General features: G+C 32.3%; 4 protein-coding genes and 1 non-coding gene across 7 annotated transcripts; 4 read left to right on the top strand and 1 right to left on the bottom strand.

Annotated features, from left to right (window-relative positions):
* Positions 1–96: 96 nt before the first annotated feature.
* On the top strand, positions 97–15,108 carry LOC110994941. Of its 3 annotated transcripts, XM_022261878.2 has the most exons (13): positions 97–758; positions 1,522–1,664; positions 2,380–2,518; positions 2,814–3,007; positions 8,830–9,027; positions 9,305–9,457; positions 9,844–10,054; positions 10,469–10,644; positions 11,626–11,878; positions 12,546–12,703; positions 13,690–13,792; positions 14,448–14,551; positions 15,007–15,108. In XM_022261878.2, the coding sequence occupies exons 1-13, from the start codon at positions 696–698 to the stop codon at positions 15,074–15,076; spliced, it is 1,965 nt and encodes a 654-aa protein (XP_022117570.2). In that variant the 5' UTR covers positions 97–695; the 3' UTR covers positions 15,077–15,108. The 3 variants fall into 3 exon arrangements, with proteins under 3 accessions (XP_022117570.2, XP_045487277.1, XP_045487276.1); XM_045631320.1 differs by lacking the exon at positions 97–758 and having other exon boundaries at positions 981–1,664; XM_045631321.1 differs by lacking the exons at positions 13,690–13,792; positions 15,007–15,108 and having other exon boundaries at positions 14,448–14,531.
* Trnak-uuu lies at positions 2,090–2,162 on the top strand. The gene has a single exon. It is a non-coding gene; the product is annotated as a tRNA-Lys (tRNA).
* An 85-nt stretch (positions 15,109–15,193) lies between the features above and the next one.
* Positions 15,194–25,855, bottom strand: LOC110994886 (pro-resilin-like). Its single transcript, XM_022261803.2, has 7 exons — positions 25,770–25,855; positions 24,807–24,837; positions 20,360–20,471; positions 19,681–19,808; positions 16,266–16,401; positions 15,954–16,040; positions 15,194–15,579 (listed from the first exon to the last, which is right to left on the bottom strand). The coding sequence occupies exons 2-7, from the start codon at positions 24,822–24,824 to the stop codon at positions 15,467–15,469; spliced, it is 594 nt and encodes a 197-aa protein (XP_022117495.2). The 5' UTR covers positions 24,825–24,837; positions 25,770–25,855; the 3' UTR covers positions 15,194–15,466.
* On the top strand, positions 17,103–18,073 carry LOC110994884 (ommochrome-binding protein). Its single transcript, XM_022261787.2, has one exon. The coding sequence runs from the start codon at positions 17,220–17,222 to the stop codon at positions 18,045–18,047; it is 828 nt and encodes a 275-aa protein (XP_022117479.2). The 5' UTR covers positions 17,103–17,219; the 3' UTR covers positions 18,048–18,073.
* LOC123689778 (ommochrome-binding protein-like) lies at positions 18,164–19,429 on the top strand. Its single transcript, XM_045631323.1, has one exon. It carries the CDS (start codon positions 18,515–18,517, stop codon positions 19,367–19,369), a length of 855 nt encoding a protein of 284 aa, XP_045487279.1. The 5' UTR covers positions 18,164–18,514; the 3' UTR covers positions 19,370–19,429.
* Positions 25,856–27,202: the final 1,347 nt, after the last annotated feature.

Below are 27,202 nucleotides of genomic sequence, written 5' to 3'. Positions count from 1 at the left end.
TAGGCAAGAAAAAACTACAAAAAATGCAAACAATATCCGTTGTGTCAAATTATCTTATTTAAGTAAATTGATTAGATTAAAACACACTGTAAATAGGTCTAAGTCTCCATATGATTACCTATGTAATTCCCAACAAATAAGTTGGCCAGTCATTACTTTATGTGTAAATTTATTTCTTCTTTATTTTAATATAATTTAGAACATTTTACATATTGTAACGTACCTACTATTTAAAAATACATGTTACATTTATTTGAAGTTTTGAATATATCTTTGAAAATAAAATTGAGACCTTAACATAGATCCAGCAACCATTGAATCAATCTCATCAACAATTAACCGTAAAATAAATTATGTTGCATATAAATTCATATTCATACGTGAAAAGGTCTTAACTAATGTTAAATACCAACCAATTTTTCCCCTTTTGTTGGTTAAACATTAAATTTATAGCAACAACTTTTTTCGAAAAAAAAAAACGTCAATAATTTCAACGTTTTTCTTAGGCAAAAATTTAAAAGGAACCGCTCAACGCGCGATTTATCGGCGCCATCGTCGTCGCCTGCCGCAGGCCGCTTAAAGATTACAACTGAATACGATTTATAATTTACTATATTAAGTACTTTTTACTCTCTTGCATAGATTCTGTGATATCAGTTGATATCACTAGTTTGTTTTTTAGTTTTTATGCCAAAATGAATAATAACATGGAGGACGCTAAGGATCTCAAATGGAAGATTATTTTTTTAATTTTGAAAGTATGTATTACACTTATCAATGTTACGTATTTGATAAAATAGTTATGTTTATTCACATAACACAGATTTAATATTGTCAATTACTAATTTTTAAACATAGATTTTAGAGTTTCGTTACGATTATTTTTTATCGATACTTTACTGCATACCTTCAGGCTCTTACGGAGTCCATGGGCGGTATCACTTAACATCAGGTGAGCCTCCTGCCCGTTTGCCCCCTGCTCTATAAAAAAAACTATACCTATATGGTCCTTGTGCATAAAATATAATGTTTAATTACTAAATACGATAAAAGTTTTTAGGAATTACCGCTATATAGTTTCTTCGAGATTTTATATTACTTGCAAGATTTTCAATATAAATTAATTTTACAAATTTTAGTAAACTACATAACATGTTAAGAGTGGACATATATATTAAGCTTCCCTAAATCATTTAAACTGAATCCACTAAAAGTAATATGTAAATGATTTAATTATGCATGTTGACTTTATTTTAAAAATCTCTTTCAATAGGTAATGACTGTTAAACTCATCCCGTTTGCATATATAATAATTTTAGTGTGTAGAAACAGAAGTTGCATAATTCTGTTTAAGTGTTGTACATCAAAGTTAACAAATCATTGTTTGTAACAATTCCATTCAATTATCATTTTGCTAAACAGTTTGTCCTAGGATATTTTGTGGGCTTTTCTTAGAAGCACTATACATGAACCAGTATGGTTTAAAGACTTTAATGTAAAATGTTATAAACACAATTTCAGATATCTAAAGTAATGAAATGGTTTCAAAATGGTTCTAAAAAGTTTCAAATGCTGACAACCCTCATACTGATTACTTTTATAATGACTGGTTTTTATGTTCTTATGTATAGGAAGTTGGATGATGATATGTTAAGAAATAACCCGTAAGTATAGTCAGTTTTTGAACTGTTATATACTGAGTATAAGATACTAAATTTGGGACTTGACTTGCTTGCTTTGATATGACTAGATTTTTTAGCCAATAGCCAGTTGATATATGTCACATATTAATTTTTTTTAATGTCAAAAGTTTTAATTTTTTGATGTATTAAACTGTTTTTCCTAATTATTTATTTTGGATAATTTAAAAATTAATTTGTACTTTTATATTAATAGTATGATTTCTTGTGAAAAAATGAATTAACATAAACCTTCAAATGGTGCTATGAGACAATAAAATATAATAATGTTTTAATGGCTCATGAATAATAGACAAATTAAAAACCAAATTCTTTAAAGTATAAAGAATGTAAAATTTGATTAGAGATTGTGTGTGTTTTTATAGCATATTTTCGTATTCCTCGGCATGGCCCGGATAGCTCAGTCGGTAGAGCATTGGACTTTTAATCCAAGGGTCCAGGGTTCAAGTCCCTGTTCGGGCGGCCAAAGTTTTTTTCTTTTATCTGTCTCAGTAAATATAATAAAATACCACTGTTATCTATATTTGATTTTTTTTTTACAACTGGTGATTGAACGCGTCATCGTTAACGTATCTTCAAATTTTTGATTTATTAAATAAAAATTATATGTAAGGTATACATGTTTCAATTACTTTAATCTAATAAATCAACTTTTCAATAATATTATTTAAATTAACAGGTTGCATGTTTTTGAAGAGACTTCGTCCGATATCGGCTGTACATTTCCGAATTTAGATCCGTTTTCTGATGTTGCCATGAAATTCAATCGAGATTTCCCTAAAATTGTTTGTAAGGGCAAAGACTGGGTTGTTTGCAATGTTAGTATTAGTAGTTTGACCTCGTAATATAAGAAACGTCCAAAATTGTTATTGACTCACAGAGGAACTATTGAAATAAATTTTCCAATGAGTCTTCTCATGATATTATCGTATACAATAGTTATGAAATTTTGACGCACCTGTTAATTAACAGAGTTAAACTCTTTGAAATTATATTTTGGCATTTGGCTGCTAATTCGACTTGACTGATTGTAAAAAAATATTTTCTACATAAAATAGGAAATTAAATATGTGCGAGCACAAAATCAGGCGAATATTGTCATACATTTTCCAGATGTCTGAATGCTATGTTACTAAAGAAATACTCGACACTATGAAGGACATATCTTGTACATACAAAGATATAATTTACGTCGATGATCACACATACACAATCGCAGATGGCGTGAAATTGTTCAACGATGAGAAATACGTATTGAATCAAAGCGATTATTTTAAAGTGTCTTGTTTTGGATATGATAAGAAAGGGTAAGCATTATGAAACTATACTGGTAGTAACTTATTTAAAAAACTGCAAGTGTATTTTATGCAAGAAAATTGGTCTTTCTGTCAGCTGCCATTGTCATTATGTCGCAGAATTTATAACAACGCGAAAGTCGAATCAGTTGAAAACCGTTGTTAATAGTGGTTTATTTGATTTGTCAATAGTGCTATTAATAAATTATTATTTTTTCTTATGTAACTTTAAGCAATGACGCGTTGCGTTGTAATGTTTAACAGGCGTTGCAAACTAACTTAGTCGGGTAAAGTTTAACGTAATAAATTATTAAGGACCTAAATACACCTTCATAGATCTCAAAACTTTTTACTGTTGAAAAAATGAAAATTGCGAGACTTGTTTTTTTACAAGTTATGTTAAGGATTTTTTGTCAAGGGTAAGACACTTGGCACTAAATATGATTGATTGGATTTGACATATGTAAGTCATAGTTAGCACTGAGTCTCCAGAGTGTTAGTGCCATATTAATTTGTTTATACAACTCTGCATATTTCTAAACGCTAATTAATAAAAAAATATAATTATATCCTTCAGTATTCCATTAACTTCCACAATTATTATATATTAATTATTATTATTCCGCAGTTTACTGCGGAACGCCTTACGCATAGGACGTATCCTTGTGTACAAAAAATCGTATCGCGAAATTAATTATCTATAAGGAACTGTTATTAACCTACGTTAAAAGTAATACTTGGATATTATTAAATTTTAGTGTTTTTTTTTTGTGAGTGTATTTGTGAGCTTTATTCTGGACGTTGTCTTTAATAACAAATACAACAGGACAGCTATGACGAAATGTGGGGAATGCAATGAAGGCCTCCTTGATGGGGCAGTTTGCTCATTATGTAAACAGACGTTCCACTACAATTGTATAGGAATTACAGAGGGAGGATATCGAAAACTTGGTGACAGAAAATCTACTTGGCGTTGCCCTAAGTGTAAATCAGGGGGACTATGTCTACAAGTGAATACACCGACACTTTCTCCAACGCATGAACCTTCCAGTAAGATCTTAGAAGAGATAAGAACCCTGTCCTCCAGAATGACAGCCTTTGAAGAACTTGTAGGCCAGATAAAGTTAATGAGAGATGAGTTCTCTGAGCTGAAATCCTCAGTAGTCGAAGCTAGCACAATAATTAAAGACTTTGGGTTACGACTACAAAATATGGAGGATAGGCTTCTGGAAGTAGAAAAAACCAAAGAACTTATTAATGGTTTACAAAGCAGAGTTGATGTCTTAGAATGTGAAAGGGATGCGGCAGAGCAATGGAATAGAATGAACAACGTTGAGTTAAAGGGAATACCACAGACCGCGAATGAAAACCTGCTGGATTTAATAGTAAGCATAGGATCCAAAGTTAATTTTGCTGTGACGAAACAGCAGTTAAACTTTATAGCCCGCACACCATCAAGAGACTATAATCACCCAAAGCCGATTGTTGCGTGTTTCAACAGCAGGTATGTTAAGGAGAACTTCGTGACAGCTGTGAGATCTTTTAACAGGGAGAGCGCCCTATCTGCCAACCTGTTAGGACTTAGAGGCTCCGCAAAAATATTTGCTAACGATCACCTGACCACCCGGAACAAAGTTCTTTTAAATAAGACGAAGCAGTTAGCCAAGGAAATGGGCTGGCGGTATGTTTGGGTCAAGCACTGCAAGATTCAAGCACGAAGAAGTGACTCGTCACCAGTTTGTGTAATAAAGTCAGACAAGGATCTTCAGAAAATAACGAAAGGAGAAATGTGACTTTGTTCTCGCACGGTATTTTATCCAGCTCAGTTTTTTATATTATTATCATTACGCTTTATTATTGTTACCATTATTTTTTTACATTTACACATTATTGTTACCAGACCTCTCTATTGTTCGCTCTGGGTTGACCGGTTTGTCACAAGTAATACGATTGCTAAATACAACTCTGCTGCTATAATCATAAGGCTCATATCCTGCTGTGCCTCACTGTTTTCGAAATTAAGCTATTATCGCATGCTGAGGGTACTAAATAATTTGCATGATTTTACCGGGATATATTATTGTCTCACTCACTTTGATATTGATTTAAGACTTTCAGTAATGTACATCGAATTGATATTATATGAAACATATAAGTGTTTTTGCACATACGATACATACCTGAATTATTTTATATTATTTACAGTTGCACTATCTCATCAAGAATTATTTACAAGTCGTATAACTGTTGTATGTTTTTACGGATTCAGTAAAGAAAATAGGCTGCTATCTCAATGTGGATTTAATTATTTTGACGGTAAGCTGGCGATAGATAAAGTAGCAATGCTTGTTAATAATATAACTTGCATGAAAATGCTATCGTCTACTCTTATAGTCGTAGTAAATAACTTAACTTTCGAAAAATCATCGTTACAGCTCAAATTCCATGTAATATATAATGTGTATAGTATTCAGTTCTTTTTATTTTATTTTATTTGTATTGAACAACGTCATTATTTCGTGTTGTGTATGTATGTATTGTTTGAAATTGCATATACATATTACATAGGCATTGGCAATAACTTGATTTCAATTCTTTGAATATATACTACCAAAACCTACGTGGCTTACGTACCAAGTGCAGCAATCTTCTAAGTAGTATTTTGTTAAACTCATATGATATCCTTTCTTTTACGGAAACATGGTTAGTTGATGGTATTTATAATAACGAAATGTTTGACAACAGATACGTGGTCTTCAGACGTGACAGAAATTATGAGAAAACTAGACAGACCAAGGGCGGAGGGGTCCTACTGGCAGTGAATCGCAATTTAAAAGTAAGAGAGCGAGTAGAATGGAGGTCATCTGCTGAAGACATTTGGATTACAATTACGTCTGGAGCTAAAAAACAAAAAAATATTCAAAATCTACACATCTGTACCTTATACCTTTGTGCCGAAAATTGTGGTAACTCCTTTTTAGACCAACTAAGTAACTTTACGCGTAAATTAAACGAATTAATTTTTTCAAACCCACATGACAAATTTTTAATTTTAGGAGATTTTAATCTCAGTCATATTGACTGGTCTACGAGCGACGATGATTACACTTGCCTCCAACCGAAGGGCTACTCCGGATTGCAACAAATCGAGTTAATGGATACATTGATTCTTGGTAATCTTAACCAATATAATCATGTAAGAAATGTATACGGCAGAATATTGGATCTGGTTTTCTCTAATATTGCGGTGAAAGTCAGTGCATGTGACGATCCCTTGTTACCTGAAGACCCACATCACAAATCTTTATGTATCTTAACTGAGTTTTTACTTACCGATACTATTGAGGATAACAGAATAGTAAAATACATGTATAATAAAGGAAGTTATGAAGAAATTAACAATGAGCTAAGAAACTACAATTGGCAGAATACTTTATCGTCGAATGATTTGGAAGATGCTGTATCAACATTTTATGAAATTTTATACACCTTAAGAGATAAATATATACCAAAGAAAACTTATAAGTTGTATCATTACCCTAAATGGTACACATTACCTTTAATTAAAATGATCAAGGAAAAATTTAAGTTTCATCGTAAGTTTAAAAAGTACAAGAACCTCTCGGATTATGAATCTTTTTCGCTTCTCAGGTCACGTGTCAAGATTCTTGAGAGACAGTGCTTCAATGAATATATTAGCAGAACTGAAAATTCAATAATAACTAATCCTAAACATTTTTGGTCTTACATTAAAAGTAAAAAACTTAACCACTCCTTTCCGAAAACTATGAATTACTGTAGCGAAACAGCCAGCAAGGGTGAAGATATCGCTAATCTTTTTGTTAAATACTTTAAGTCTACGTATAGAAATGATAATTTCAACAATCCATACACAACCGTAACTACCACATCACAACATGCACAAAACAGTGACTCTAATATATCCGCAATCGAAATACAACCTAAAAAAATATCGGCATTGCTAAAAAAACTAGATCTCTCAAAATCGGGTGGTCCCGATTTTATTCCACCACTATTCTTAAAGAAGTGTGCTGATAATTTGTCAAAACCACTTTCGCACTTATTTAATTTCTCCATACGCAAAGGTCTAGTACCTAACATATGGAAAGCAGCTTTCATTACTCCTGTTCATAAAAAGGGCAATAAATGTGATATTGAAAATTACCGACCAATTTCTAAACTATGTCTCATTGCCAAGATCTTTGAAAAAATTGTATATCAACAGGTGTATGCAGCTGTAAAGCCTCAGCTCACCAGTGAACAACACGGGTTTTTAAGGAATCGATCTACGGTCTCAAACCTTATTATTGCCAATGAATACATATCGAGTGGCATGGATAGGCGAGCGCAGGTCGATGTCATCTACACAGATTACAGCAAATGTTTTGATCGTATTGATCATGACATCTTGCTTACTAAGTTGGCTTCCATGGGTATACACGGCGACCTGTTTCGCTGGTTCAAGTCATACGTTGACAATCGTTCACAAGCGGTCGTTTTACAAGGATATACATCTAATTGGATGTCTATTCCTTCAGGTGTTCCACAGGGCTCCTTATTAGGACCCCTCTTATTTATACTATTTGTGAACGATATACTATCATGTTTTAAATATTCTAAAATATTACTATATGCGGACGACATGAAAATTATGAAGATAATAACAAACGCGCAGGATGCATTACAACTCCAGGAAGATTTAAATCGATTTGAGGATTATTGTTTTCGAAACAAGCTGGATTTGAATGTCTCGAAATGCTTTTGTATGACATTTACTAGGAAAAGTAATAAAATCAGTATAACATACAAACTTAAAAATTCTGCATTAGAGGCTGTCGATGTTATTAGGGATCTAGGAGTTCTGCATGATAATAAGCTAATATTTGATTTACATGTAGATAGTATTGTACGGAAAGCGACCAAAATGCTTGGCTTTATTTTAAGAACATCATCTAGTTTTACCCAAGTAAAGACATTGAAAATTCTATATTGTGCGTATGTTAGAAGCAACTTAGAGTATGCATCACAAGTTTGGAACCCTCAGTATGCTTTTTACAATAATAGAATTGAAAATATCCAAAAAAAATTTCTTAAGCACTTGCAATTTAAGGCCAAAATTTCGCTGCCTGATTACAGAGCCCGGTGTAAACATTTTCACATGTTACCATTGTCATTACGACGTGATATTGCGGACACTATCTACCTTATGAAAATTGCTACTGGCGAAGTCGATTGTACTGAGCTAGTGAGTAAAATAAGCCTTCGAACATATAACAAAACACTTAGAATTATGAACATATTGCACGTGCCGAGAGTAAACACAAATTATAGAGGGAGGAACTTTATGGTTAGGGCAGCAAACAAATTCAATAACTCAACGGTGGACATTGACATGTTCGCTTGGAGTGTGGAGGCAGCAAGGAGAGCTCTGGTACAAAATTATTTTAACCAGGATGAATGAAGTGTATTGACTTCATTTTCATTGTCAACAAATTAAATTCTGTTTTTCTGTTTATTGTTATTGTTTTGTTTAACACTAAAATTTTTTGAAATGTCTAGGTACCTTCTTGTTATATATATTCATTCAAATTAAACTATTTGTGAAGATTTATAATTGGCCCATGTTGTTATGTATATATTCATCTATTTTTGTATTGTGCTGTGAATCTTCTTATGAATAAATAAATAAATAAATAAATAAATATTTAAACTACCTATTTCTCAGTTACAAAGTCCACATAATTATTCAAATTGCCTATTTCTCTATTACAATGTCGACACAATTATTTAAACTGCCCATTTATCTATTCCAGTTTTAATCTGCTATCTCGTAAATGGCAAGGATATAAAGCCGGTATTCGCCCCATTTTAACACCTCCGGACATCTCGTCTGACAGCCTTAATGTTCTCATACTAGGCTTCGATTCGGCTTCATACAACGGCATCGTGCGTAAGCTGCCTAAGAGTTATAAGGTCTTGGTCGAAGAGCTTGGAGCTGTTATACTAAATGGGTGAGCATTCATAAACATAATACTCTTTTAAAGTAATCTTTTTTCTTTATCTGTCAAATTGTATTTATGCTATGATGAAAAGAGACAGATCAGTAGATAATGTTGTTTTAGTATTTCTATGAAATATTTGTCGGGGAATTTTTGTATGTAACAAATATAGTAGAGCTACTGTTGGAATCCGACTTCCGATAGCGCTTGTTACAATGAGAGGTCGAATTAGATGAGAACGAGAGAAATAGAAACGGCGTTGGAAAATAGCGTGTTAAAAAAATTGCAGATACAACATAGTCGGAGATGGCACGCCAGACGCACTTTTCCCCATTTTATCGGGAAAGCATGAATGGCAACACCCTAGGGCTAGGCAAACATTCTCCAAGGACATTCATTTGGACCCTGATTTGTTCATATTTAATACTCTTAAGCAGAATGGGTATGTTTTGTAGTTGAACATTACAATTTATTATTTATTTATTCAGAAGATACACAGCACAATACAAAAATAGATGAATATATACATAACAAATATGGGCCAATTATAAATCTTCACAAACAGTTCATTTTTTATAACAAGAAGGTAAACATTTCAACATTTTTTTAGTGTTAAACAAAAAAAAGAAAAAGAAAAACAGAATTTAATTTGTTGACAATGAAAATGGAAAAGGGAATACATTTCATTCATCCTGGTTTAAATAATTTTGTACCAAAGCTTTCGTTGCTGTCACCACACTCTAATTGAACATATCAATGTCAATCGTTAAGTTATTAAATTTGTTTTTTTGACGTCACAATTATACGTCATGAAATTTGATTTTTTAGATACCAAACAGCTTATTATGAAGACATGCCATGGATTGGTTCGTTTCAATACCGATACAACGGGTTCAAAAAATCGCCCGCGGACCGTTATTTGCGGCCGTTTTTGATGGAAGAAACAAAGGCCGGGTCCAAATGGTGGCATGGGAAAAAGGGCCGCTACTGCATCGGCGATACGCCGCAGTTTAAGGTGTTAATGGATCTGACATTGCAGGTTGTTGAAATATTTAATTATTTCTGTTTTCAATATATAAACTACATACGAGTAGTTACATGCTGTTTTATACCATGGCCCCGTTGTTAGGGGTTTTAGATGTTGCTATGTCAATTATATCAGGAACAATTTTCATCCCACCCCATCTTTCAGACCGCTAGTTAAACCGTACCGTTTAGTTAAAAGGCTAGGCTGTTTTTTTTTTTTTTGGCTTTAATTTGTGCCAACTGGGCACAAGGTACTTCGCCAGTGTCGTGTAGATGGAGAAGGCACGAAGGAGAGGCTAGGCTGTTTATTGAACGGCTAATTAAGCTAGTTGGCTGACATTGACATTGACATCTAATTACACGTTTAGTGTGGCCACACCAAAAATCATTTTTTTTCCTGTGGCTATAGATTATAGACTTATTTCAGTTCTTTAATGTTCAAGCAAAGAAGTTCTGCTTCACGTTCATAGCTGATGTGTGCCATGATGAGTTCAACCTCATATCGACAGTAGATGATGATTTAGTGGGCTTACTTAGGCATTTGAAGACGTCAAATGCTTTGGAAAATACACTGTTCATACTCATGGGAGACCATGGACCTAGGTATGAAATTAAGTCTTAGATTATTTTAAGACCCCTTTTTTTGGTATAAGATTTGCTTTTGTAAAGACACATTTATTACACTATATTTTATTATTTGGGGTTTATTGTGACAGAGTACTTATGAACAAGTATATTGCAAATTAGTGGATTATATTCAAGATAAGAATTCGTGACAAAATCAATTGGTTGCGGATCTAATTTAACATATTTTTGTTATGTATAATAACACAAACAGCAGTGTTGGCCTAGTGGCTCCAACGTGCGACTCTCACCCCTGAGGTCGTAGGTTCGAACCCCGGCTGTGCACCAATGGATTTTCTTTCTATGTGCGCATTTAGCATTTGCTCGAACGGTGAAGGAAAACATCGTGAGGAAACCGACATGTCTTGGACTCAAAAAGTCGACGTGTGTCAGGCACTGGAGCCTGATCACCTACTTGCCTATTAGATTTAAAAATGATCATGAAACAGATTCAGAAATCTGAGGCCAAGACCTAAAGAGGTGGTAGCGCCACTGATTTATTTATTTTATAATACTACAAACGCATAATTTTATGTTTATCTTACACAATGTTTTATTGTTTTTTATTACTCTTTACTGTATAATATTCTACGGTTTTGATATTTGTAAATATGTGAGGAACATGTATACTAACAATATAATAATAGACCTGTATAGAAGTTTTATTCTAGGAGTACATTGTTTTCTTATATAATTATCTAACTAATGTATACAAATATTGTAAATTCTATTATAAAAGAGTAAGTGTGGGAGTTACTTTTACTTTTACTCTTTTCCATACGAAACTATCTTTCGGAAGGGGCAACTAGAATCATCTTTATATTTTATTTTATTGGAATAAATGATTCGATTTTTTTTGTAGTTAAAGTTAATCGGAACTTTAGTTAAAACCACAGATTAAGATATTATTCAGTAGGTAATAATATAAGTGATTGAGAGAAACGTTTGCTATGTTTGCAGGTTCTCACCATTGCGTAACACATATCAGGGGAAAATGGAGGAACGTCTTCCGTTTATGGCCATAACTTTGCCGGAAATACTGAAACGGGACCGTCCCAATGCGATCTGGACTCTAAGGTCTAACGCCAAAGTCTTGACAACACCTTTCGATATACACACAACGATTTTGGATGCAATTGGACTGAAAGATCACGCAAGTGATTATACTGTGCCCAATGCTAATATTTTGCGGGGATTGAGTTTGCTGGAACCGGTAATTGATTCATAGATAAAAGACGATTTTATAGAAATTAAAAAAAAAGTTGTTTTCAATAAAATAAAAAATAAAATACGTTTATTTTGGAACATAAGATCATCATGGTATTTTACTTACTTATTCCACGTCATTAAATTCGAAGCTGTTGGCATCCCTATAATATGCTCTGTGGCTCGCAACCTATAAAACTTGATTCTGTCTTGCACTCTTTTGATTAAGTCTTTCTTCTCTTTCCGTCAAATTGTGGGTACGCCGTGATGGAAAGAGATAGCTGAGTATTTTTATTATTAAGTTATGACAGTGCAAATAAGTTAATTTTTTATAACTACCCTCTTTACCCTCTACCACATTTATATTACATATTTATTTATAGATTTGAACAGTGTTGGTTTAATGGCTTCAGTGCGACTCTCATACCTAAAGTGGTGGGTTCGATCACCGGCTGTGCACCAATGGACTTTCTATATGCGAACATTCGCTCGAATGGTGAAGATAAACATCGTGAGGAAACCGGACAAAAAGTCAACGGCGTATGACAATCACAGGAGGCTGATCGCCTATTTGTCCATTAGATTAACAAATTAAGAAACAGACACAGACATCTGAGGCCCAGACCTCAAAAGTTTTGAGCGCCATTCATTTATTATTTTTTATTTATTTCTAGATACCGTCCACCCGAAGCTGCGAAGACGCAGGAATTCTACCCCATTGGTGTACCTGCACTAATAGCAAATGGCATGACGTAGACAAAAAGGATCCCAATTACTCTAGAGTGGCCAACGCATTGTGCGACTATATTAACAACATCACATTGGAGAAACGGTAATTTAAATCGCAATTTTCAGTACCTTATATTCGTGTACTACACGCAGAAGTTAACTAGTCACCTCCCTGTAATGACGTCATAGTGATGTACTAACTGCATAAAAAATTTTAGTAAGCTTTAAGGACACTCGCGATAGTAGGTATCTATTGATTATTTATATTATCAACGTTTATCAATAAGGGGGTTAAATGTAGTTATATTTTTTTGTATTAGTTCTGTATCCATAGGTTAATAAAAACCTGACGTAAACGTAACGGTAGTTTTTATTTAATTTACTGATCGGTTTTATTTAAATTATTAATCGTACTGTCGCGTCAAGGGCGAGAGGGGTAGGCGGTGGGGTGTGGTGGGAGGGGAAACACATTCCACGCAGGTGCCAAGTTGATTTGTGCGTGTAGTACTAAGTACACGCCAATATGCGTTTTATTTGATTAGTAACTCTAACTTTTTAATATAAGTAATAAAAAAATAACTCGTTTCTACTTGGAAAACATTGCATTTTATATTCTTTAAAATCCCAAGAGACTTTATTACATTTCTAATACAAACTTCAAAACAAAAAAAAACTCCAGTTCTGTATAATAAATGCTATTATGCAAAACATCTGACGTGTGACATGTCGTGACATTACTGTCAAATGACAAGTTATTCTAAATTCAAATTTGGCTTTTTTTTATTAGGGAGCGTTCACGTATTACGAATCGAATTTTTAGGGTGGGAGGGGGTTTGATGGGAATTGAATTATACGTTAATGTTAATTTTATTTTCGACTTTCCGATACATTACGCCACATAAATGGCAAACTTTAGATTTAATGAGTCACTGGGTGCTAAATAAACGTTTTATACTACGGTACTATTGGGAACAGAAAAACGTTAAGGCGGGTTACATTGAAATCATGGGGGGCGTTCAAAAATCTCCAAAATTGAGTGACGTAATACTTGAACGCTGCCTTATCTAAACGTATTTTTAATTTTATCAGAAGTCAGTGTGCCGAGAGAAAGCTGACATCAGTAGAGTGGGTTATAAAACGCGATGGTCAGAACTCGAATACTTATAGGAACTCCGTCTACTACCAACTGGTTGTGAGTAAAAAAACACGTCAACTAAAGTACATAATTAAAAGTGAAAAAGCTAACAATTACTACATTACATTACTTTACCACCCAGGCAATTAAATTAAGAAATCTTGAAAGCACTAATAAAATATGAAACATTCGATATTAATAAGTAATACTTAGCAAAAATGTACTTATCATTGTCTGATCTATGACTATAGAAATAAAAATAAATTGCAATATACGTTATATTGCTTGCTAGAGCCAAAAAATATATAGGTATACGTTGCTAAGCGCAAAACTCGAAGGCTGTACGAATTTGAGTATTTTTTTAAAAAATATATATTCCTTGTGAAAGGATTTTGTGGAGAGGAAAATTAGAAAGAAAAATGTTTTATTTAGTACTTAGGTTTTTATGCCGGAAAAGCGAACAGTCAAAACATATCGAATTGTTCCATATGTTGGTATGTATCTTCTTAATAGGGCTAAGGTAAAAATGTCGCGAAACGAAGTTCGTTGTAGCATATAGTTTATAATGAAAATAGATATTTTTAAGAATTTACGTTAAAATCCAACTATTTCCGGGAATAAAGTTTTCATTGAATTACAAATAAGAAGCAGATAAAAAGCACAAAATAATATATCGCGGAAACTGTATTGATGTTTAGTAACACATTTATAGATTATATTGAGCCCCGGCAGAGCGATTTACGAAGCGACACTCCAATATCATACCGGTAACGACTCGTTGGCGGTAACAGATAACGATATCTCGAGAATATCTGCGTGAGTAAAATCAATAAAAATATATTATAAGCCTAGAATTTAAGTTAATAATAAAGTTATTTTTTTGAATTATTGATGTGAAACATCTATAGCCGCACGTAAAACCGATTTCTGGCGTGGCGACGCATGCCGTGGCGACGCGTCGCCACGCTATATGATATACACATCAAACAAGGTACAGTCTAAATGCAGTACGTAAATTTCACATTAAAAATATTTAATGAAAATAATGTTTATTCAACAAATAGTCATCGTTATCTGGAAAAAAATCGTAATATTTTATTTTATCATTATGACATATTTACCTGGTTCCTATCACACTCTGTTCTTTTCTGCATATTACTTTTACAAAATAATGTCGATGTTTCACATTTACTAGGCGTCCCGTGACGGCTCACATTTTTTTTTAGTCCTATGTTTGTATTGAAGGTAAAATTTTTAATACTGTTTTATAGGTACGGCAGTGAACCAGCTTGTTTAGATGACCAAAACCCATATTTAAATAAATACTGTTATTGTCTATAATATTTTTTTCCTTAATAAAGCTCTTAAATAATTGTGTTGTTTTTTTTAATATGAATAAAACAAATATTTATAAAAAATGTATTTATTACAAAAATTATACTAAGTTTGTACATTATCTAAAATACTTTGTGGTATTGAAAGATAAAACTAATAATACTTTCTTGTTATAAGTTTAAAAATCTCTAAATTTTTGTCGAGTTTATACTTTATAGGTCATATAACAGGGATATTTAAAAAATGAGTATTTATATAGAATGCAAAAAAATATTCTGCAAAAATTTCTTGAAAGTGATAACTATATATGTTTATCGAATTCGTAAAATATTAATATTGCTTTAGAGATTTTTTTGCATATAAACTTAATCATAAGTACATGTTTTTAATTAAGTCTCAATGGAATGATGGAGGTCCGTACGATGGCTTTGGTAACTGCTGGTTACCATGGAAACCGCTGAGAGAACCAGAGTAGTCCGGTGTGTTATAGTTGTAACCGGTGTTGTAACCTATTTAAAATTAATCTTTGAATTAATATTAATTGGCAAAAAAGCCTTGTTATGTTGCTTTAAAAGGGGTCTTTATCATTTTTTGCATTATATTTAAATCTCACGATAAAAACAAAGAAAGGAAATTAAATTAGAACAGCAATTTATTTAATCTATAAAATCTAATCTAATAAATTTAATCGTAATTTATTTCTTAAAAATTATTCTTCTTTCTTTTATATTCTTAATTCATGAATATTTTTTGCCAATGAGTTAATTTTTTTGTAAAGTATCTGTCTTCAGTACTCCAGTTTCTAGCGATGACATGATTTGACAAAAAAATCAATTAATCATAGAGTTTCTGTGAATAAGGAATAATAGTAATTCGTTCTTACCTAAATTATTATTTTCTGGGTAGTGCGCCTCTCCCTCATACCTGACATCAGCGTGGAATCCGGTTTGCCAATCCGCGTGATATGATACTGAAATTTAAGGAATGCTTCAGAATATTCGCTTTTAAAGACTCGATAACTGAATTAACATAATAAGATTTTCCAATACAAACGGAGATATTAGTGCGTTTGATCAGTCTCCCACTTTGTAATACTAATAAATCTAATCTAATAAATTTCAAAAAAATCTATATTTTCCAACTAATTTGTAAGTGTGACCTGGGGTTAAGTTTGCTTAAGTATTTTGTGTCTCACCTATTTGAGTCCTTCCATCGGGCAACTGCACCCTATATTCGCCCCGAACTTCATTGCCGTCTGACATTTCCCGTCGGTCATAATCGTTTCCCGTGGCCGCGTCCTTTACGGAATAGCCGAACTCATAGGCTTTAGGCTGCAATCATTAAACATAAATAATATATAATTAACATCTAATTGTATTTTCGGAAACTATGAAATGTAATAGAATTGTAAGAAATGACATATTTTTAAAGCCGCATTTAAGTTTTTTGCCACTTAGTTATTTAATAATAAAACGGTTTCCTCACGATTTTTATCCTCAACTCAAAAACTGAAATCAAAATCCAACTGAATTCCAGCCGGAATTCAAAGGTACGATGCCGTGCCTTTTCCTCTAAGAAAATATTATCTAGTGTAACCAAGACAGAAACATTTTTCGAGACCTTTGTATATCTGACGTTAATTGTGTAGTTAAAATCACATCGTAGTGTTTGGTATTTATTATCAAGAGATAACCTTTAACTTTATAATACTAAAGAAATGACGTTTACTGTAAAATATTGTTGTAGAATAAAAATTAGAAAATATACGAAGTAAGAATTAATTGTATCATAATACGTAGAATCTAAATGGGCAGGTAAGACTATACATAATTATATTTTGGACATATGATGTCTATTCCCTCTTTTATGTTTATATAAATAAAAACCAATTATCAAATTATATATCTAAACTGATATTGGATTTATAATTGCATTTTCTACTCAAAACAAAATCTTTTAAAACGACCTAAAAGCAATTCCACGCCTTTCCTGTTCTCGTCACATAATATATATTATAAATAACAACTTATTTAATTTTATCTCAGTAAGCACTTGACGGCAACACAAACCGGACAAGTAAGTTGATTTTAATAAATCCCCCACTTCGCGAACTTCGATTTCCTGCTATAAGCATATTTCACTAACAGAAATGCGGCTTCTATTTTTCCTCTTAAGTGTCATACTCGTAAAAGCTGGCGTTATAAAGGAAGAATGTGACGGTGTCAAAATAAATGATATATACTACGAGAAAGAAGTTCTTAGAACTGACGTTGATAGACCGTATCTACTAGCAGTCGATTATAGTACTAACACCTTATATTACAGCTTTAATATCGACTTTAATGATGACGTGTCCTATAAGAGTGCTTTCTTGAATCTGAATACTAAAGAGTCTGGCGAGGTAACAGGAGTAACGAATGGTTTTGCGCATACTGTTGATCAGAAAACTCACGAAGTGTATATAGGAGGCAGCGATGGTATATACAAATACGATCACAAATCTAAAAAAGCTGAATTATTTGGTGCAAACGGCTCCGACGTCTGGGGAATCTATTATAAGGAGATATTGTATTATTTGGACTTTCCTAGACAGTTTCTGTATACATACATAGATGGGGTTTCGACACGATTCAAAGATTTGGAAGATACAAAAGTCGATCAATTTGTAATTGATAATGAAGATATTCTTTTCTATACTAATGCCACTGGATTGTTTGGTCAAAAGAAAGGAACAAAGGATGCTGTTTTATTTAAAAACAATATGTCAGTTAGAAGTTTAACCACAGATATTAATGGTAATGTGTATTTGTGTGAATTAGATGATGTTTACAAAGTGAATAAAGAAACGCGTGGAATTGACAAAGTGACAGAAGTTAATGATTGTTTTGGACTGGCATTTGATAATGAGAATAATTTAATATACTCCAATGCAACGAGTTTAGTACGACTTAAACCTAATGTGAATAAAGGTTGTTAACTTTAATAAATCAATTTAAAATCTAATGTTTTTTAAATTAAGATCATTAAATTGTCAGTAATTAATATATACATGTTAAATAAATATATGATGATTTAATTATAATAATAATTCATGTTTATTATTGATGTTTTATATTCCACATATTTATATTTTTGAGTCTTCATTTATTATCTTTAGTTTTGTCCCTTTAAAAAGGTTTATTTCGTTCAACAAATACAATTAAACGCATTAGCAAGAGATGAGTTGTTCGTGACCTCTGGACTAATATGACAATTTTCATACTTTATCCACGTTCGGCATTAATTTAAACCAATAAGTGTCCTACTTTAAAGTGCATAGAGTCGACTATTCAATAACCGAACAAAAGAGTTACAAACGTAAATTAGTTTAACCTCAGTCAGATAAAAGATGAAAACAGTTTCAATTGCTCTCAGTGCGAATCTGGCTTTCAATCTAGCTTAACAATGTTCTACGTAATAACACTTGTAACTATATTAAGCGTGGAAGCAAAAATGCGTGTTTACCTTACTGACTCGCCGATACAAAAAATTGGCGGTCGCCTTTACAAAGAAGAATTACTAACGAATCGCTTCAAAGACCCAAAAGAACTCGCCTACGATTCGTCAACACGAAATCTATATTTCATGTATATGGATGATGAATTGCAAAACTCAGGTCGAGCATACATCAACATAATAACAAAGAATGCCAATAAAATTAAAGGAATATCAAGAAATAAGGCTACAGCTGTAGATTCCGAAACAGGAGATGTATACTTTGGATCGGATAACGGCCTATATAAATACGACCCTGTTACAAATATCGCTTCAGATATTGGCCTATACAATATGAACATATTCAAAATTGTTATACGAAACAATGAAATGTTTATAATAGATGCTAACAATCATATGATATATAAAATATATGATCTTGGCCTGCGTGGGGTTAAGGTTGGTCACATGAAAACTGTTATGGACTTCGATGTCGATTACAAGAAGAACATACATTTTGTTACAATGTGCGGGGTTTTCTGTGCAATAAATGGCGGCGAAGTGGTCAAAAATAAGGATTTGAATGTTGTTTATCAGTTTTTAAGTGACGAAGAGAAGACATTTGGTGTAACAGATGATGGTTTGTATGAAATTGATTGCATGAACGGTACGGCAAATAAAGTGGCGACACTGCAATTTTATCCTAGAAGCATAATCTTTGGGGATTATGGTGATATATTTTATTCTGTTGACGACAATATCTATAGGTTAAGGCCGATCAATTCTTATCTTGTTTATAATGTTAGGACAAATAAAAATAATTAATTTATTCTATTATATATGTATTATACAAATGTATATGTATTGTAAATAAATAATTTTAAACTGTAATTAATTCAATTCAATATTGTTACTTTATAATATTCTCGTTATCGATTCCTAACTTTGATGAAATTTCCATTTTTATTTTTTATGCTTTTTGTATTACCAATACAAAAAGCATAAAAAATAATAAAAAGCATTATCAAAACAGCAAGTAAGTATAACAATCAATTCAGTTTACGTAATTTTACAAGAAAAATTCTGAACAAAAACAATTGAAATAATAATTAACGCAACTTAATGAATATACGTACCACTTCACTCTCATCCCCATGGGCGTGATGATCATGACCGTGATTCTGTCCATGACCTTGGCCGTGGCTATTAAAATCTGTTGGGTAACCAGTATGCGGTGGCAAGTAGGTGTTTGGCAGATTGAATCCTGAAGAAAGGGGTACTAAATTTGTTATATTATATACGGTTAAAATCCATACAAATTATACAATATATCTCAATGGAATATATAAATAGATAGTGTGTCTGAGGAAGAAGTCTTGTTTATATTCGTAATAGTATAGGTAAGTTATGTAAATAGATTGACATATAATAATAAAGGCGTCGCCTTCCCAAAATATAGGAAATCCGTCAATGAAGGTTCATACTGTTTGACACTCCGTAGCCCGGACATATTTCTACGTGAATATTTTCAGGCAAGTTACAGGTTGGCAGGATATGCCAGGAATCGAACCTTGGAACACCAGATTATGGTCAATAATAGCACTACGGAGTCGGTTAAAGATCGAAGGAAAAAACTGCTATTTGGTAATTCAACGCGTTGTTATATACTCTTAATTTAACTAGGAAAAATATTGTTTATAAAATAATGATTCATTGACGGACAGTTATGAGATTAACCATTTAACAGTGTATAAAAATTCATATGTGGAGACTCCTTAATCTGTAATATTTTAGCTCTTAATAAATAAGTGTTACCTGGGTTCGGTGGTAAGTAATTATTTGAAGGTCGATTGTATCCATTCTGGTAAGATCTGTAGACTGGAGGCTCACAGCACACCAAAGTTGCCAGAAGAACGGTGGTAAACAACTGAAATTTTGTTATTATTATTTGTTGTTAATGCATTTATAAGTACAAAGTCAACGCCGGTACTGAATAACTTCTTGTAGCGATAGCAATCTCGAACATTTGTTAGGTACATGATATAGCTATCTCAATATTCAAAATTTTTTTTTATGTTACGATTAGTTTACGATGTATGAGCCCTTTTTAATTAAATACAAATCACTTGTGCCAGGTCTATGGTGTTGTACGTATGGTAGACTTTGTGGGTGTATGTGTTTGGGTCTGTAACTCAGATTTCTATATCACCATTCATGATCATGATAACAAGCAAGGTGATCAGCCTCCTGTTTAGACACGCTTTTTTGGTGTAAGGCAAGCCAGTTTCCTGACGATTTTTTAATGTTAAATGAGCACATCGACAGAAAGTCCATAGGTGCACAGCCGAGGATCTAACCTGCGATCTCAAGGATGAGAGTCGTACGTTGAAGCCACTAGTACAATACTCTTATATCTTTAAACGAGCAATTCTTGTATATGTATAATTCTTGTATATGTAATATATATATATAATTGGAATCTCGGAATCGGCTCCAACGATTTTCATGAAATTTAGTATACAGAGGGTTTCGGGGGCGATTAATCGATTTAGCTAGGAATCATTTCTAGAAAATGTCAATTTATTTGTGTTTTATCAACCTTAACATAGAATTGCTCGTTTAAAGATGTCAGTCAAATAAAAACTTAAATATGAATATAATTATCTTTATTCGATAATTATATTCATATTTCATAATTTTATTAGTATGTAATTCGTACTTAAATAAAATTTCCAAAAAACACGATTTATAAAAAAAACACCGAGCTAAGCTCGGTCATCCAGGTCCTTTTTTATAATAAGAGCTATCAAATACTCCTAAATTGTTAAGGATTCTTTTTTTCTATATTTTCTACTGTTAATATAACTATTTCCTTAAGACCTAAACTGAACAAAAAGCTGAATTGCCGGTGAAAACAAACATTGACATAGGAATTAATTTTTCTCTGTGAACCAGACGATGTATGGACATCTAACACCCATTGTTATTGCGGGAACAACCATTTATCATTGCTAGGGCTATATGTCGTTGTTATAATAATATAAATTATAGAAGGTTTGAACTTTTATAGCTTGCACTTGCACATAAGCAAATAATTAACTAGTTAATTATTAATCTGTTATGACTATGAAGAAAGTGGCCCCTTAGTACCGATATACTACAACAACGCCCGCACAAATTTTAATAATTCTTTTTTTAAAGTGTTCTTTGAATTCCAATTATGGTTTTTACGACGAGAAAAATTCGAATAATTTCCGGAAAATCCCTAAAAACAGCCATTTCCTTTTTCTCGTAGAAAACGTTTTCTAAAATATATACATATATAAATTTGAACTTACTTGCAATTCAATACAGTTCATATTGAAATAACAAGCACGCATTGTTGTCTAAGCAATTTAGGTGTGTTCCTATCGTCAAAGAGACCCGTCTATCTCTATGTTATATGTATGTGCATAAATAAATAATTTATGCACACTGTTCAGTTTATCTTATATCTTCGTTCAGTATTTAAAACGGATATTGCCGACATGTAAACCCACCTTAAACCGAGTGAATGTAAGAGAGGCATTGTTTAGGATATTGTTGGTTACCTAACTCTGATTTATGGTTGAATAACATTATGACCGTATCGCAATGTATGGTACATGGTTAGAAATTGGAGTAATATTATTTAACCTTGATGAACAAGCTATTAAATACCAAAAGGTTTCGATCCCACTATTACAGATTTTTTTGTATGTGAAACACACACCGGCGAAGCTAATCTGATGGTTAGTGATAAAACCATGGACATATTGCCAGAAGGTTCGCAAGTTCGTTGCCAGCTTGTAGATGTCTATATCAAAAATTCCAGGCGTAATTAATATCACTAAACGAATGTGAAGAACGGTAAAAAACGTGAATAACATAATATGTTGAGCTTGAGCTTTATAGAATGATATATATATACGTATCCTATCTACACTAATAATATAATGGAAAGATTATTGGCATTGAAAAGGATCTAAAACTGGAACGATTTTCAATTATTTGGGATTTATATAAAAAAAATTGATAATGTAACAATATGTGAAAAATAACCTATTTAAAATACATGTTGTAAAGTGTAATATCAATACAATAAATACTTACTGATTAATATATGATATAATAAAGGATTTTTTAATGTTATTAGAATATAGGATATTTCTTCACATGAGTTTTTAAAGTAAAAAAACGAATTTGAATTCACTGTTCGATATACTTTGCAACCACTGTACGGGTGTGTTTGTATTAAACAGTTTTTGATTTATTTCATAATTAAGCTTGATTACATATTTATACATACATATTACATTCAAAGGCTACATAGGATTTTTAAACATAAAAATATTTTTGCAAAACGCCACAACGTCTACCCACAGGTACTTTATTACTCATTAATTACGCCACCTAAAGGTACGCCACCTAAAGGCGTATTTCGAACATCAAAAGAAACCTCTATTGATATACAGCCTGGGATCGAATATCCTCGAACCATTGAAACCATCGAACAACCTCAGAGATTGCTTATACTAAGCTAACACTGCTGTTTTTGTCGTACATTACAGCTCGTTAATCAACGTTTTTGGAATTTGCGTGTAATTTGTGTATCATTCATCAAACAGAGATTAAATGTAGAGCAAGGTTAATAATATTGCTATAATTTCACCCGATAATGATTAATGATACTTAAAAATGGGCCTTGGAATTTACACAATATAGCTATTATTAAAATGCTTGCGTACTTTGAGTGTTATGGGATTTTTAATAGATTAGAGACATGAAAAGCCTATTCAAGATTTTTAATCTATACTAATGCTATAATGAAAGATTTGTATGTTTGCAATGAGTTGGCTTAAAAAGCACTGGACCGATTTGAAATTCATTCATCATTTGAACTTTTTCACTGATTATTATGGGCTATTTTAATTGTAAGAAAAAAATAATGTTACCCTTCTAAAGCGGCAACGATTTTACCCAAAGTAATATTTATAAAATATATATTCGTATCGCATCGCATGCACTGCGAACACTGTTGATGGAAGAACAAAAAAATGTTTCACAATATTAAAGAACGTATATTAATACGTTATACGTATATAATCCCTGGGCACAATTTCAAATATGCATGAAATTCTTGGTACGTATTTTTTGTATTCCGTTGCTCAAATTGTCGCGTGGTTCCTGAAAACGGGACATATCTGCGTCCCACCGTTCAATTTGGGGACACTGGGACTCGTAATTGGAAAAAGGGATAGTCACATTCAAAACAGGATATCTGGTCATACACACCTCCACGTACATACCCTTACTTTTTCACAATCACATATCACAGCCAGCCAAATCAGGTATTAGTTACTTTGATGTATATAATAATTTTTATTGTTTTTCCCTTTTTGAAATGTATACAGTACCTTTTTGTGAATATTATATATTCTATCTGTAGCCAATATGTATATTGTTTGTTTTTATACACATTTTTGTTAGCTGGATTACGAAATAAATAAATAAGAAATTGAATTAGTCCGTACTACAATTATATTTTGACATAACATTAATCTAACATTTTCTGTATTATACCTTTACACGCTACAATATTTCGAAAGGTAATTTAATAATAATTGAGTCAATCCTATTTCTAGTTTATTATGCGTGACAAATTAGTTTATACTTTTACGGAATATGATGTAATTTGGTAATTCTTTGTATATACACATCTAAGACATATTTTCGGTTTTGGCGCTTCACCCTTTTTTAGGTCTGGGCCTCAGGTGACTGTATTGATTTCATGACCATTTGGTACTCTAATGGTCAAGATCAGCCCCCTGTGCCTGACAAATGCTGTCGATTTATTTGCTCTAAAATCAAGCCGGTATGGTCGCGATGTCGCGATGGTCGCGTATTTATCATTCGCTCAAATGATGATCCTTCATCATTTGAGATGATAAATACATAGAAAAAAAGTCCATTGGTGCCGCTAATATTTTGTATTAGTGTCATTTCGCGCATTAACGTATTTTCAAAATTTGTTTGCACACACTAATTTCTTACGGTTGGGGTAACAAATTATTTGCATTGTAAAAGATTTTACTTCTTAAAAATAATTAGTTGTATAGCCAGTTTATTCAACGGCGAAAGGAAAAAATGTAAGAAGCAGCTAGTCCAATTTTAAAACTATTACAGAGGGCGTTCTAGTATTCCGTCAATTGGTCACACTAATAATAAGTACGACATTTCTTACCTTTAAAAGTGGCATCATGTTGCAATTTTACCTGAAAAAATAAACATTAATCGCATTTGTTAAAGTTCGAATAAAAACTTTTTTATAAAATATTACATCACTAGATTAAAGATCTCGAGCTTTTATTGCTCTCTTTGGATCACAACATGGCGGGTAAAAACCACGAAATGCAAAATTTATCCAGTACACCCTTGCCATAATAAAGTTATACCATAGACTATATACCTTTAGTTATAAATTAGCCTTGTAGAATAATGTGAGGTTATCGGTATTCAAATCAGTGTGTACTGTCTTCCCACGGGGAAAGTAAGGCAGTTTAATTGTATTAATAATAAGTCATTAGAACCTCCTTACTAAAAACTAAATCAGTTCAATTCAACCCTTGATAATAGACTCTTTCAGTAAAATTGCGTTTCCCTTGTGAAAGGTATAGATGATAATGAAAGTACTTGGTATGTGTAGACATGTATCGTATATTTAAAGCTTTATGAAAAAAAAAAGGTTTTTACTGAAGAACTTATGTCTCAAAAGAGTGCAATTTTCAGATTTTATTTTTATGAGGTTAAATGTTCGGACACAATTTTATTACAATACTATTTTATCACAGGCGCTCGAAACGTCAAGTTGAATAAAGAATGTAACAAATTTACACAATACGCATTTAAATACATTTATTTTTCACGCAAAACATACTAAAAACAAAATAACATATTTTCCAACACAGATATAACTAGTTTTTAAGCTAATTTAAAACTCAATAAAAAAACGCACTCTCGATTTATTTAAGACGTTATAGTTTAATTAACGGGGTCTTACAGCTTTTCAATATGGCTGAAATCACATTGTTAAATCTGGCTTTAGGAAATTCAAGCCCTATTGCAAAACCCCAAATTTTATATTGACTTCAAAGATAGTAGTCAACGTCTTTTTTTTAAATTAGGTAAAATATTTTAAAAAACTAACCTAAATTTCACAATAGAAAACGCCTTTGATACGTTTACGCGGGAAATTTAAATAGAGAACACACAGCGCACCTTTCTAGTTCAAACACAACTGTGATACAGTTTCGCGAAATGTAAATTTTATAGTTTTTTAGAAGCGTGGGGTCTTGTTAGGGCTATCGACTGATCTTTTATAAAAATGTATGTTATTTCGAAATAATCGCGATAGCACATGAAAACTCATCAATTTATTTGTTAAAGTCAATTAAAAGTCTATTCAATTGCAGGAAATTTCAACAAATAGTTAAATTAAACTGAAAATGTATTTAACAGGAATTACAGCTTTTACATTTTTATACAATTTCAGTCATCAAAATCAGCACCACTTTTAATTATTAATTAAATTAATTATTCATAACTCTTGGTATAGAGGCTATTTCGGTGCAGAGGAACAGTCACCCAACCCAACATCAGTCACCCACGTAGCCCTGGATTTGTGACTGTAACTTCCCAACAAATATAAATATTTGAAGCAGTGAGTGCTCTCTGTGAAGCTTGCGAAGTGCCCGAGAAACGTTTGAGATTCAAACGCACAATGGAAATTGAGTACACACTACACTATACACTCCACACTACCACTACATTTGCGATATATATATATTTTTAATATAATTAATAGCGTGTAGCTGCTAAAAATAATCAAACTAAAAATATTACAAGTTTGACATATACAAATAGTTGTTACAAATTTACCCAACTTGGAGGTATATCTATCACACTAAATATTTGAGATAAAATTATAATATATCAAAAATGATTCGTTTGAACTTAAGTGTGGCAACCCTACGTAGATAGCTCATCCTATTTATTATGTTACCGCACGTGCAATATTATTTTTCAGCTAATGAGACACTGATTTGCAAATGTGTAGCAATTTAGGTAAATGCATTCAAGGTTTTTACTTTTAACTTTTTAGACATCAAAATTCCATATTACTTATATTACACTTTTAAAATGCATTTTAAATACCAATATTCAAGGGCAATTGAGGCCAAGATTCGTGACGTTCAAAGGGCTATAAATGAAATACTATTCTTTGTTATTAATCATTTATCCATATTGGCACATACTACTAAACTTAGAGATCATAATTTTCTCAAGTGAGAAAATTTTTTCCTTAAATCCTTTTTATTATCGATTTATTATGACCATAATAAAAATAGGAATAAAATTTAACTTTTTTTAATACGTTAAAATAGCAGTATTGGTGTAGTGCTTCGTGTCCGACTCTCTTCATTATAGGTTCGATGCCACGATGACTAATGGACTTTCTGTCTAATACTTGTATTATCCGGTGATGAAAAACATCCTGAGTAAAACACAGCAGTTTTTAGGCACAGGAGCCAACTTGCCTATTAAAAAAACTTAAATTATCATAAAACAGATACTTACAGA

The sequence above is a fragment of the Pieris rapae genome, chromosome 15, assembly GCF_905147795.1.
Source record: "Pieris rapae chromosome 15, ilPieRapa1.1, whole genome shotgun sequence".
Lineage (NCBI taxonomy): Eukaryota > Metazoa > Arthropoda > Insecta > Lepidoptera > Pieridae > Pieris > Pieris rapae.
Note: the sequence above shows the minus strand (reverse complement) of the source record. Positions and strands in the feature narration are given on the sequence as shown.